Genomic DNA, 13,236 nt, shown 5'->3' on the forward strand with positions numbered 1-13,236 from the left:
AAATCCCTTTTCTTGTGCAGCAGATCGGTTTTCCTCCTCTCAGTTTGTTTTCTTCTTTGCATCTGTAGCACCTTTCAAATTTGGTTGCGATTCCCTGCTTAGCCCACGAACATCAGTTTTTCCTCGGTCCGATTAGTGATCTAGATCCAACAGAGCTCATCATCGCCGAAACCAGTAGGATCTCATACAGAATAGGCAACCCCAACCTAAACCATTGGAAAAACATTTTCAAATCTTGGCCCTCATTGGAGAAAAGCTGGCCCGCATGGTATAAGCATGTATCGGCTAGCAAGCAGGTTCACTGGAATGAACTAGGAATCAGCCAAGCACTAGCCCTTACCCTGGAAAATTCAGCTAAGGACGAAACTTTGATGGCTTCTGCCACGTACTTCTGGTCCAACACCCTCAACGCCTTCATGTTCAACCAAGGGCCGATGTCACGCCTTGAAAATTGCATAATTTAATAATTCATTCTTTAATGCATTTTTAGAAATTATTTTAAAAACCTACAAGTTAAACTCTAATTATCTAGGAAAAATTGCAACATAAAATTGAGTTAGATAAAATTTCTTTAAATACTTTGCATGTTTATCTATTTTCTAGATTTTTCTGGGAATTATTTGAGCAAGTAAAGTATTTTTAATAAATGAAACATTATTTCACTAATTATTTTAATTGAAAAAGTTTTTAAATCTTCCCCTAAGCCGTTGGGCTGATTCCACCTCATCTCCCTCCTTTAGGTGCGCAGCTGTGCAGCCCAAGTCAGCCCAGCCGAGCTTCCCCTTCTCTTTCTTTCTTTGTTTTATTTTCAGCCAGCCAAAACTGAAAGTCTACTTTGCCTCCCTTTGCACTGTTCTTCTTCAACCTCTGGCAGCCGATATGAGACCGAGTTGGTTCGGTTTTTCTCCTCCAAATCCGGCCTTTTCTCTTGTGTTTTCCTAAAATTAGTTGAGGGGAAATATTTCCCTTATCTCCCTCTTTCGTTTCCCTCAAAAACCGAAGTTTAATTCCTTGTATTTTACCCGAATCAAATTCGTTTTCGAGTTTATTTCTCCAAACTAACCATCGGATTTTCCGGCTCAAATCCTCTCGTATGGAGTCCGATCTCCCTCACCCATGCCTATATAAAGCATCCCCTAGTCGTCCTCTTCCGTTTGCCTCAAGTCTTAGCCGCAGCCGTTGCCTGTAGCGCCGCCGCCACGTGAGCCCTAGCGTCGCTGCCGCCGTCGCTGCTTCAGCCGCGCCGCAGCTGTGGTCGCCGCTGCCGCCTTCCGTCGCCACCGTCGGGTTCGCCAGGTGGAGGAGCATCCCGTCCGCCCCTTCGCCGCTGCTGCATCTCGCGTGAGCGCCGCCGCCGACATCAAGCCGAGCCGTGCCGCTGTCGGAGCTCGTCGCCGGTCGTCGTTCGTCGTATTTCTTTGCACCGGTGAGTTCGCGTCGTTGTCCTCTTCGTGTAGGTGCCTTCGGTTTAGCCGCCCGAGCTCTCTATCGTCGGCGGAGTCGTGGTCCAGTGCCATGGCTGCGATGATGTCATCGATGACATCATAATTCCCTTCTAAATCTCTAAAAGCTTTTCTGTATTAGATGAAATCTGATTAAAACTTCGGAAATTCATAACTAAATCATCGTAACTCGGATTCAGGTGGTTCAAATTGCTAATTTCACCTAAAATCGAGATCTACATGATAAAAATATCCACATGTACTGTTTATGCTTGTTTTTTTACTGTTTTATTGATTTTATTCATTTGCTTTAGTTTCCGACGTTCCGGAGGAGAGCGTTTACGTTGAGGAATGTTCAGAAGCGTTTGAAGAAGATCAAGGCAAGTCACACAGATCCCAAACAACCCTTTGAGCATGTTGAACATGTTTAAAGCTAATGCTTTATTTCAACTTATGCATTATTTTTCGAATGTCATCGGGTAGTGAGACTTTCCCAGTTAATTATGGCCGAAGATGACTTTATTTTCCTATGGGTAATAAATTGATTAGCTTGAACCTTATATATTGGTTTGGTTCAGCTAAATGCTATATATATATAATTGCTTAGCCATGCTTAGAAACATTAGCTCATTAATGGGATGATTACACTACATTATTACACATGGATATATTTAATGGTAGCTCACGATGGTTAATCGTGTTATGAAAATTAATTGATAATTAAAATTTAATGAATGATGGGTTGTGAGTACATGGTTTTGATGGTCATGCTCAGTCGTGAGCTACTGTTGTGCAACATTAACCGTACCAACCTCAAGCCAGCGTGGGCAACGGCTTTACCTTTTGTGTAGCATGGTTCATTACGGGGTGCCAGACTGAGAAGCGGCAAGAAATCCATGGGGGTCGCTGGGGAGTCCATGCCTTTGGTTGTAGAGGGGGTTATTATGATTCAGGTATGGTGCACTATGGTGAGTTGTATTGTACGAGGGGTACTGTCACAGTTCCTTTCCGAGGTACCGTGGTGGTATTGAGGTGCATGGTGACATGTTGTGGAGCTGTGTCTTGTGGGTACAGTGGTACATCTCTGGCTAGAGTAAAACTATTCAAATAGCCGTGCCCGTGGTTATGGGCAGGTCTAACAATGTTTTTCATGATTAGTCTCACACTACTTATCATTGGTGATAATAATGTGATAATTAATTTGACTCCTGGTTTGGAATGGTATATTCCTGGTATGGAGGTTTGATTTGTACAGCCGGGGTTGGTTGATTTGTACTCCTGGCTTTGTTGTATAGTGTTTATTTAATATTGCTTAATTACTCAACTGTTTTACTATTCTCTCAAATGTTTATTAAATGTTGTTTATGCAAATAAGCTATATTGTGCCATCCTTTGTTATCTTGTGCACTTGCATATTTGCTGTGTGGCTTGTTGAGTATGTCATATGATCATTCTTGCAATATTCATTCATCAGAGAAGGAGTACTTCAGTGAAGGTGATGATCAGGAGGATTAGGCTTTGTTCGGGTCAAGTTGCTTGTGGAGTGGAGTCGCCATAGCTGTTTAGTCTTTTGTTTATTTTCCGCTGCGTAGAATTTTATTCTTTTGAGAGGAACTATCCACCTCTGTAATAATTTATTATTTTGCGAATATTAATTAGCTGTTTGATAGTACTCTATTATCAATTTGTTATTGTGTGCCTCGGCTGATTCCTGGACGAGGATTTAACACACATGTAAGCTTTTGGAATTTTTGATAGAAATTCTGGGCGTGACAAATTGGTATCAGAGCCACCTTGACCTTAGGACAAGTCAAATGGTAAATCTTAAGTAGCCTTCAAAATATTTTGAAAAATAGGACTGCTCTTCTCTATTATCTTCTAAATTAATTAAGTTGGCAGCACATGCAAGTTAGGTACAAAATTTTCTAAATCCTACTTTACCAAAACAGAACCTGTTCTTTTCTAAAAAAAGACTTTACTGTTCAGGGTATTAAATAGTTTAATTTTATGATTTCATTGGTTAGTCGGCACTGTAGTATCGATTCAATCAAGATAGCACTAGTACTACTCATCCCTGTTAATGGTGACACTGTACCGTGCTTATGATAGATCCTAAGTATTTAGTTTTATTTTATTAATTTATCTAAAGCAATTTATCTCTGTCCATTGTTGATTTTTTTCTTCCAAAACAAAAAATTTTGTTTCGTTATGTTCTGGCGAGTACTGTACAAAAAAAATATATTTGCTTCTTTTTGTCTACTTCCAAAGTCTATACTCCTGTTTAAATAAAATTCTCGGGAAAAAAAGTTCTGAAAAAGAAAAAAAGAAAAAAACGAATTGATTTCTGAGAATTTATGTTTCGGTCAGAAAATAAAAATTCGAAATTTAATTAAAAAAACGAAAAAAAAATTAGTTTTGTTTGCTCCTTTTCTTTTATTTTTCTTTTTGGTTCAAATTAATTGAGTCTAGATTGTGCAGCTAACTTAAGTATATGCATTAATTCTTCCTTTCTATGTTCCTTTAGATGCCGCCCCATCCACCGGAAAGCTTGATCGATGCGGTAGGATTCGTCAGGGAGCTGAGAATGATGGCATTTGAAGTAGGCTACGACGTTGCCCCCGAGTATCGCCAAATTTCATGTGACCCCAACGAGGAGAAGTGTCGTGTTCACGTGACATTGACTAGTGATCGTGAAGACCTTCCGTCAATGATGTTTGAAGCTGGGGGAAGAAAGTACAGTCATGCTTGTCAGGAGGCAGCCTTGGTGGCCATTCGAGAGCTACGTCATCGCTTTGATGAGGAATTAGTCATCAGCTTTCCAGTATCATCCACACAAGCATCATGATCAAAACTATGGAGAATACAACTGCTCTGAAGATGAAGATAGCACCACTCTGAAGCATGCCGTGTATATGCTTTGCGCCATGGATGCAGTTGGCGTGGAGCGGGAGAAAGCAGCTCATGAGAGGGAAATCTGGAACCGTGGCAAGATTTTCAAGCTAGAGAGCAAGGTGTATCGCTTGCAGAAGGAACTTGCCAAGCTCAAGAGAGAAGCACCGCCGTCAACTACCCCAAAGGAGGAAGATCCAGAAGAAAGAGAGCTAGCTACCCCAGAGGAAGAAGATCCATCTCTTCGCTCCGACGCAAGGCGGGATTAGTGCCTCGTTAGACCGTTATCGTAGTTCGTTGTGTTAGTTTGCTTGTGCGTGTGTGGGTTTAGCGTGTTGCTTACATCATTGGTGGGATGTAACTACATGAGCTTAGTTCTTTTGCTTGTCAGAGAGTAAATTTGCTGGTGAGATAGTGTTAATTCGATTTAAATGTAATCATACACAGTTAAGAACAATAGAAATTAAATTAATTAAGTTATCCGTTCTAAGGGTATCTCTCTGTCGTTCTCCCCTCTTGCCCGTGTTTTCTTCAGATGGTGAACACTCGCACCGGAGGAAGTGGAAGTGGAAGTGGTAACAATGAAGGAATTCCTTTCCCATCCAAACTTATCTTGCTAGAATCCAAGATCTTGATGTTATCTTAGGGATGGATGGGCTAACCTGTCACAGAGGAGTTATAGATTGTGCTAACCATAAGGTGACTTTATCCAGTAGCAATGGGCAAACAGTGTCTTTCTTTGTGTCCTCCCCTAGATCTCATTGTTTGACATTAAATCAAGTTGCTTTGCATGAGATCCCAATAGTTCAAGACTATCCAGATGTATTCCTTGAGGATTTGCCAGGTATGCCACCTAAGAGAGACATAGAGTTCCGGATAGACTTAGTACCTGGAACCAACCCTATCCATAAGAGACCTTACAGAATGGGAGCTAATGAGTTAGTAGAGGTAAAGAGACAGGTGGATGATTTGCTTCAGAAAGGCCCAGTACTTCATCGTGGGGAGCACCAGTTATCTTCGTGGAGAAGAAAGATCATACCCAGAGAATGTGTGTGGATTATCGAGCGTTGAATGAGGTCACTATCAAGAATAAGTATCCTCTACCTAGGATTGATGACCTGTTTGATCAACTGGAAGGTGCTACAGTTTTCTCCAAGATAGATCTTCGTTCCGGATATCACCAACTCCGAATCCGTGAGGAGGATATACCAAAGACTGCCTTTACAACACGGTATGGTTTGTTCGAGTGTACCGTTATGTCGTTTGGACTCACTAACGCCCCGGCCTTTTTCATGAACTTGATGAACAAAGTGTATATGGAATATCTCGATAAGTTTGTCGTGGTGTTTATTGATGATATCCTTATCTACTCCAAGACAAAAGAAGAGCATGAAGAGCATCTTCGTCTTGCTTTAGAGAAACTACGTGAGCATCAGCTCTATGCCAAGTTTAGTAAATGTAAATTTTGGTTGCCCGAAGTGAAGTTCCTTGGTCATGTCATCTCAGCTGGAGGAGTTGTCGTGGATCCAAGCAATGTGGAGTCACTGCTAAATTGGAAGCAACCCAAGACGGTTAAAGAGATTCGTAGTTTCCTTGGTCTTGCGGGGTACACCGCAGGTTTATTGAGAACTTCTCAAAGATTGCTAGACCAATGACTTGACTGCTTCAGAAGGATGTGAAGCATAAGTGGACGGATGAGTGTGAGCAGAGTTTTCAAGAATTGAATAAAAGGCTAGTGACTGCGCCAGTGTTAGTCTTGCATGATCCATGGAAAGGTTTCCAGGTGTATTGTGATGCATCTAGACTTGGTTTGGGTTGTGTTTTGATGCAAGATGGGAAGGTGGTTGCCTATGCATCTAGGAAGTTACGCCCTCATGAGAATAACTATCCAACACATGATCTAGAGTTGGCAGCTATGGTTCATGCATTGAAGATTTGGCGTCATTACGTTTTTGGTAACCGTACGAAGATGTATACGGATCATAAACGTTTGAAGTACATTTTCACTCAACCTGATCTGAACATGCGTCAACGAAGATGGTTAGAGTTGATTAAGGATTATGATATGGAAATTCATTATCATCCAGGTAAAGCAAATGCTATAGCGGATGCTCTCAGTAGGAAAAGCTACTGTAATATGTCAGAAGGACGACATCTACCTTGGGAGTTATGCCAAGAATTGTAAAAGTTGAGCTTGGGAATAGTCAAGAATGGTTTTGTGGCCGCTTGAGAAGTTCAACCTACTCTTTTTGATCAAGTTAGAGAGGCAAGTGAATGATCCTGATATCCAAGAAATTAAATAGAACATGAGAAGAGAAAAAGCCATCGGTTATATAGAGGATGAGCAAGGAACTGTGTGGCTAGGAGAAAGAATTTGCGTGCCCGACAATAAGGAGTTGAAGGATACTATCATGAAAGAGGCTCATGAAACCCTGTATTCCATTCATCCTGGAAGCACTAAGATGTATCAAGACCTGAAGGAACAATTCTGGTCCGCATGTGACGAGAGATAGCGGAATATGTGGCTCTATGTGATGTGTGTCAGCGAGTTAAGGCGGAGCATCAGAAGCTAGCCGGTCTGCTGCAACCGTTGAAGATACCAGAGTGGAAATGGGAGGAAATAGGGATGGATTTCATCACCGGTCTACCCAGAACGTCGACAGGACATGATTCTATTTTGGTAGTGGTTGACAGGCTTACTAAAGTTGTTCATTTCATACCTGTCAAAACAACCTACTTAGGAAATAAGCTCGCAGAGTTACATATGGCAAGAGTTGTATGTTCACATGGTGTTCCCAAGAAAATAATGTCAGACAGAGGTAGTCAGTTTACTTCAAAGTTTTGGCAGAAGCTACAAGAAGAGATGGGTACTCGTTTTAATTTCAGTGCTGCCTATCACCCTCAAACTGATGGCCAGACAGAAAGAGTGAATCAAATTTTAGAAGACATGTTGAGAGCTTGTGTTTAGATTTCGGTGGAAGTTGGGATAAGAATCTGCCGTACGCTGAATTCTCTTATAACAACAGTTATCAAGCTAGTCTTCAAATGGCTCCGTATGAAGCGTTATATGGTCGGAAGTGTCGTACACCGCTTCTTCGGGATCAAACCGGTGAGCGTCAAGTTTTTGGGACAGACATGTTGCGAGAGGCGGAAGAAATAGTGAAGATTATCCAAGAAAGGTTGCGTGTTGCCCAGTCGCGTCAGAAGAGTTATGCAGACAATCGTCGCAGGGATTTGACTTTCGAAGAAGGGGATTATGTATACCTACGGGTTACGCCGCTGCGGGGAGTTCATCGTTTTCAGACCAAAGGGAAATTGTCACCGCAATTTGTGGGACCTTATAAGATTGTGAGTCGGAGAGGTGAAGTAGCTTATCAACTAGAGTTGCCTTCGTCAATGGCGGGAATACATGACGTGTTCCATGTTTCGCAGTTGAAGAAATGTTTGCGTGTACCTACGGAGGAAGCAGATCCTGAGCGTATAGAGCTTCAAGAAGATTTAACTTATGTTGAGAAGCCAGTCCGAATTTCAGAGGTAAATGAGAGAAATACCAGGAATCGCGTCATACGGTTCTGTAAAGTTCAGTGGAGTAATCATTCAGAAGAAGAAGCCACTTGGGAGCGAGAAGATGAATTGAAGTCAGCTCATCCTCATCTTTTTGCCAGTTCTTCTGAATCTCGAAGATCTGCTTAACTTCAGTGCAGGTCCAAAATCTTGCCTTTAGGTTCGTGAGCGTACCGGTTGATTTGATCATGCAATCAACAAGAAATCGTTTGTGTAGTAGTCAGGGGTTTTTATATTCCGATTAATATTCGTCACCGTATTCGTTTCGCTTCGTATTCGCTCCGTATTTGTATTTGATAATATTCAATTTCGTTTTTATATCAGAGTTTCCGATTTCTATTTCGATTTCGAACAAAATATAAAAACGAATATGATAGAGCTAGTTTCTAACCGTATTCGATCCGTTTTCATCCCTAAATGCGTGTAGGCTGCCCTCTTTTTTCTCAGTTGGATGGGATGCTGCTATCGTCGTTATTGCTGTCAGTCTCTCCAGCCCAGGGTTTTCTGTTTCGAAAAAGCAAGAAAATTTCGGTGGGCACCGAAATTCTGAAATTTTGAAAAATTCGGATATTCCGCACGAACTTTTTTGAAATTTAAACACATTTTTACTGAATTTGATTAAATTATGACCAAATTCACAAATATTTGGAAAAAAAATCCGAAATTTCGCTTGAAAAAATCTGAAATTTCCATCCCTGCTCCAGCCCACCATGTCCTCATCCTCTATGCCTCATATCAGCCACACTGGAGTCCTCATCCTCTACGCCTCCTGCTCCAGTCACCGGCAAAAAGCGTCCTCAGCGATCTCTGGCTGCATGTGCCACGCTGCCTGCCACCACCAGCCGTGAGCTCCTATTTCTGCCTCCGTCGGCTTCACCTGCAGATGCACACTCGCTGCTGCCAATGATATTGGAATGTAGGATGCCTCCACCACTCGCCTTGGCTCTTTCTGCCACCGCCCTCGATCGACTCCGGCCATCGTCGCCACACTTAGTCAGTTATAACATTAATATTAGCAACTAAATTCTAACTTTCAACGACCAAAATTTCATGTCATTATTACCGGCACTTGACAAATAGCATCTGTGAAATTTGAATTTAAACCTGGATCCATTACTGAAATAACATGAATAACAGAAATCGAAAGAATATTTGATATAAGTATATATGTAGATGGATTGCCATGTTGGCTGGAAAATTAACAATCAAGGTCTAGATGGGAACAGGCTTGACAAAGAGAGACTCAACGATCTCCCTAAGAAGTGTGCCAAATGTGTATGCATCCTTCTTGTCATCGTAGAAGAGTGCCATGGAAACGGTAAAGTTCACAATTCGCTGCACCATGGGTAGCAGTGTACGATGCTCAAGTCGGGTCTGGTTCGTGGATCTCCATTCGTCTTCGACTAGTGCATTAATCTTCGCAAAGGCAGCCTCACTTGTGACCCCATTCTCATTCATGTAGCACTCTACGGAGCTCGCGACATCTCTCTTATTCTTTCCACGCTTCACGTGTATATTACATATAAAAATATAAAAAGAATAGAAGTTTAAATAGAAAATAACTATTGGAAGGCAATATTTATTTTACTTGTTTTGTTCGTAATCAGATCATGTTTTTAATTATTATATGTAGTCAAGGCTCAAAATATAACTCACTAATATATGCAAATATATTAAGATTTATTATGTGAAAATGCCATTATAACTTGTATGCTTATTGTAACAAATACCTTCATATTGTAATGTTTTCATAATTTTCATGAACATATATTGATTAGAAATGGCAATGTTAAAAATGTGTATTAATTAGAGGTTATTGATTTCATAACACACAACTAAAATAGAAATGCAAAAGTAGTGACATATATGTACCTTAAATGCAGCAATATCATTCATGAAACGCCCAATCTTAGCACATGCTATGACTGCAGCGTTGCCACTAGCTACCCACTCGAATGCTTCTGTCGTCATTGTCCCACCCCAGCCAACCATAGCAGCCACACACAATAATTGCACAGCTGAGGATTTGGTAGACAAAACCACCTGGTCTTTGAAGCCAGGCTTGTATTTCTGGTTCGACCATTCAGCTTCTTGCAGATAATAAGTGGACTGCTTTTGAAACTATAAGCAAAAAATTAAATCAAAATCAATAACTACAGGATAATGCCATCAGAACATATATGTGCAAAAAATAGTCTTATCTCCACACTCGAAAAGTATGTAATATCTATATTTTGGTGTGTGTGCGCGCGCGTGTGTGAGGAATATACAGAGAGAGAGAGCGTGTGTGTTTCTACCTCTTCTTTTGTGCAAGCAACCATGTATTTTTCATTGTCTGTCACTTGATCCTGAAACTCCTTAAAGTTGATCAGCAATTTACTATAATACTTTTTGAGGTACTCCGGCAGAATAGAAATAGCACTCTTGTCCCATCTGCACTAGTTTTGCACGAGAGTTAGTCGTGCTAGATACATTATTTCTCATTTTAATGATCCCTCAATTCTTTCTTTCTTGTCAATTAAGACATTTACATCAACTGATCCAGAGCATACATTTAATCATTATCTTTTCTAATGATATGTCCATACCTCAAAGTATTTGAAATATAACTGCATGAAAGTATTTTTCACGACAATCTAATACTCCTTCTGATCCCAAATATAAGTCGTTTTAATATTCCCAAATATTTGCCAAAATACAATTCGTTTCAGGAATTGTATGAACTTCTTTTATATTTTCTTACCTCGACAATTCTCTCACAAATAATTGACGATTTCTTTCCAATGCAGAATAAATGAAGGACAACAAAGTCATTTGAACTATTTATTAGTTCTTGTATCCAAGTCTAAAACAACTATATTTAGAATCAGAGGGAGTAATGTCACGCCATAGAAATTTGATATCTTCTTCGATATATTTATTAGTAGGCTAAGATGTTACAATTTGTCTTCACTTGTCAGGATGTTATCTATTTTGGAATGGATAAAGTACCAATAAACAATTAAACATACTGAACTAATCCTACCTTTGTATCGCTGTGTTAAGCTAGTGGCATTCCTCGATGGTGGCATGAGCATCATATGTATCATCCATCACAGTAACCAGTGCAATTAATTTGGCAACAAACATTCTCGTGAATGCAAAGCCTTCCTCATAGAACATCATGTAGGACCAAGTGTACCCCTCTATTGTACGATCCCTAATGTAACTTAGCCCCATGTATCCATAAAGATCTTTCCACCATCTGGAAAATAATCATTCCAAGAGTGTGCTTAGACCTTTAGTTATATGAACAGATAAGGAGCTAATCATTGTTTTACAGTGCTAGCTTGTGGGTATTGGGTATCCCATGGATAATTTTTCAAAATATATACAATGTCAGTGTAGTTTTGCACACAACAAGAGCATTCTTCTGCTCCAAGATAATAAGTGTATTTACTCCGAATAAAATTGAATGCTGAGGTGACATATATTCTTAAGAACCAGATAGTATATGATAACATGCATTCCTACGAACACCTCTTGCCATCAAGTACATATGTGAAAGGCATGGACTGTTAATTTATTTGCACTTAACAATTTTAGTTATTTAGTGCATTCCAATATTATCTCAAATGACCTGTTAATTATCCTTTTAGATAATGGATAAACCAGTTGTTGTATCTAAGATGCACAAAACCATCTATCATTTATCTATAGTCAACAATTATCAAAGAGATCGATCGACAGGCATACTCAGAAATTGCTTTGAGTTCTTTCAAGTGAATATGTTGCAGGAGGTTAAAATCCAGCCTTGCGAGATCAAGAAGAATTGGGATATTTCCTTCCTCTAGTTGGTACTCCAACATGTAGCAAATAGTCTCAACTCTCTTGAAAGTCCTTGGCAGTGGTAAGGTAAGTGCACGCCTGACTTGGCAAGCTAAAGGAGGGTTGAGAACATTGTCTTGACTCATCAATTTAAGGTGCTCCCGTGCGAAAGTGATTGCTTCTTCAAGCTCTGGCTCGCCATGAATGAGGAGGTGAGCCGCGTTGTATAAACTTAGTAGCCCCCTTGGGTCATTCGCTATCTCATTTCGAAACCTCCCATCATCTCCCTTAAATTTGTTGAATGCATCTGCATGACAAAAATATTTCTCATTGATAACTAGAAGGTTGGGTTATTTTTTATCCATAATGCGACTAGTTTTTCCCGCAATCTACAAAACGCTTTTTGCTGTACCCAACATCAAATTAGAACCCTCTGTTAATTTTCTTACGTTGTGTAAGCTGTTTGTTTTAGACTGACAAAAATAAATTATTGTGTCTTAAACAAATTAACAAAATGTAAGTTTTAGCAACTATCAGCAAATGCAAAGATAAAAATATCTAATCAGGGAATAATAAATTGTTGGTATATATAACTGTAGATACAAATAGAAAGAGCTGCAAACATCTCCTAAAAAAAGTTTTAGGTTGGCTACTAATAACTGTATATTTGATCTTATTGAACTACAGAAGAAGCAAAAACCAGCAAGACCTGTCCCACAAAGTTTGGATCGTCTATGGTGAATCAGAATCAATAACGATTTTTGTTCGGCACAAATTTATCTGTTCCATATTCGTAGATGGATGTATGCAGTTGGATACCTGGAGGCACCCAAAACCCATGCTCCCTAAGCAGGCGAAACCGAAGAGCAACCTCATAGAGACTAGAGCTTGTGAATTCACTCTCATGGATGCTCATTAGAGCATCTTCTATCTGCTCTTGGAAGAGGTGAACGATTCCAAGATGTTGAATGGAATCCACTAAGTTCATCCTCGCCGAAATGTCATTGCAGGTCCCAAACAATGTCCGGATGTCCCCTTTCAACTTCTCGGCCCTCTCCTGCATACATGTCTCTGATCTCTGCTTGAAATTAAGTATAGATTCATCAGAACAGTTAGTTAGCATCGCATTAATCAGAATGCAAGGGCAATGCATATATGGGAAATAACAGTGTGGTAATGCCTGTAATGGTTGTGGTTCATAGTTGATAAAGAAGTCGCCCCACACAGAGGGCTCAAAGCCGAGTACCTCCTCATGGACAGCACTGTCTCTCGACACCATAATATGTAATACTTACGAGCAAATATGAGAGATTAGCTTGATCTTTATGAATGCAAATGTGTGGCACCTCACCTTATATATAGACACACCAGAATACTGTAGTTATGTGCTCTGTCCGTTTTTGTTGTATGACGTGCTTTTGAACATGACATTCAACCGTTTATCTTACTCAAATAAATATTGCAAATATGCAAGAATATAAATCATGTTGTTTGTCAAAGAACAACACTGCTCTTAAGGATATTTGTAAGGAAA

General features: G+C 40.0%; 1 protein-coding gene and 1 long non-coding RNA gene across 2 annotated transcripts; one reads left to right on the forward strand and one right to left on the reverse strand.

Annotated features, from left to right (window-relative positions):
* Positions 1–824: 824 nt before the first annotated feature.
* On the forward strand, positions 825–3,228 carry LOC136355954 (uncharacterized). The gene is made up of 3 exons (XR_010740545.1): positions 825–1,426; positions 1,757–1,822; positions 2,917–3,228. It is a non-coding gene; the product is annotated as an uncharacterized lncRNA (long non-coding RNA).
* A 5,764-nt stretch (positions 3,229–8,992) lies between these two features.
* On the reverse strand, positions 8,993–13,023 carry LOC107275762 (tau-cadinol synthase). Its single transcript, XM_066309790.1, is given in 6 exon segments — positions 8,993–9,398; positions 9,705–10,016; positions 10,238–10,328; positions 10,921–11,139; positions 11,631–12,009; positions 12,522–13,023. Coding segments are annotated over 6 exon segments (1,752 nt in total). The 5' UTR covers positions 12,982–13,023; the 3' UTR covers positions 8,993–9,107.
* Positions 13,024–13,236: the final 213 nt, after the last annotated feature.

This window comes from Oryza sativa, chromosome 4, assembly GCF_034140825.1.
Source record: "Oryza sativa Japonica Group chromosome 4, ASM3414082v1".
NCBI lineage: Eukaryota > Viridiplantae > Streptophyta > Magnoliopsida > Poales > Poaceae > Oryza > Oryza sativa.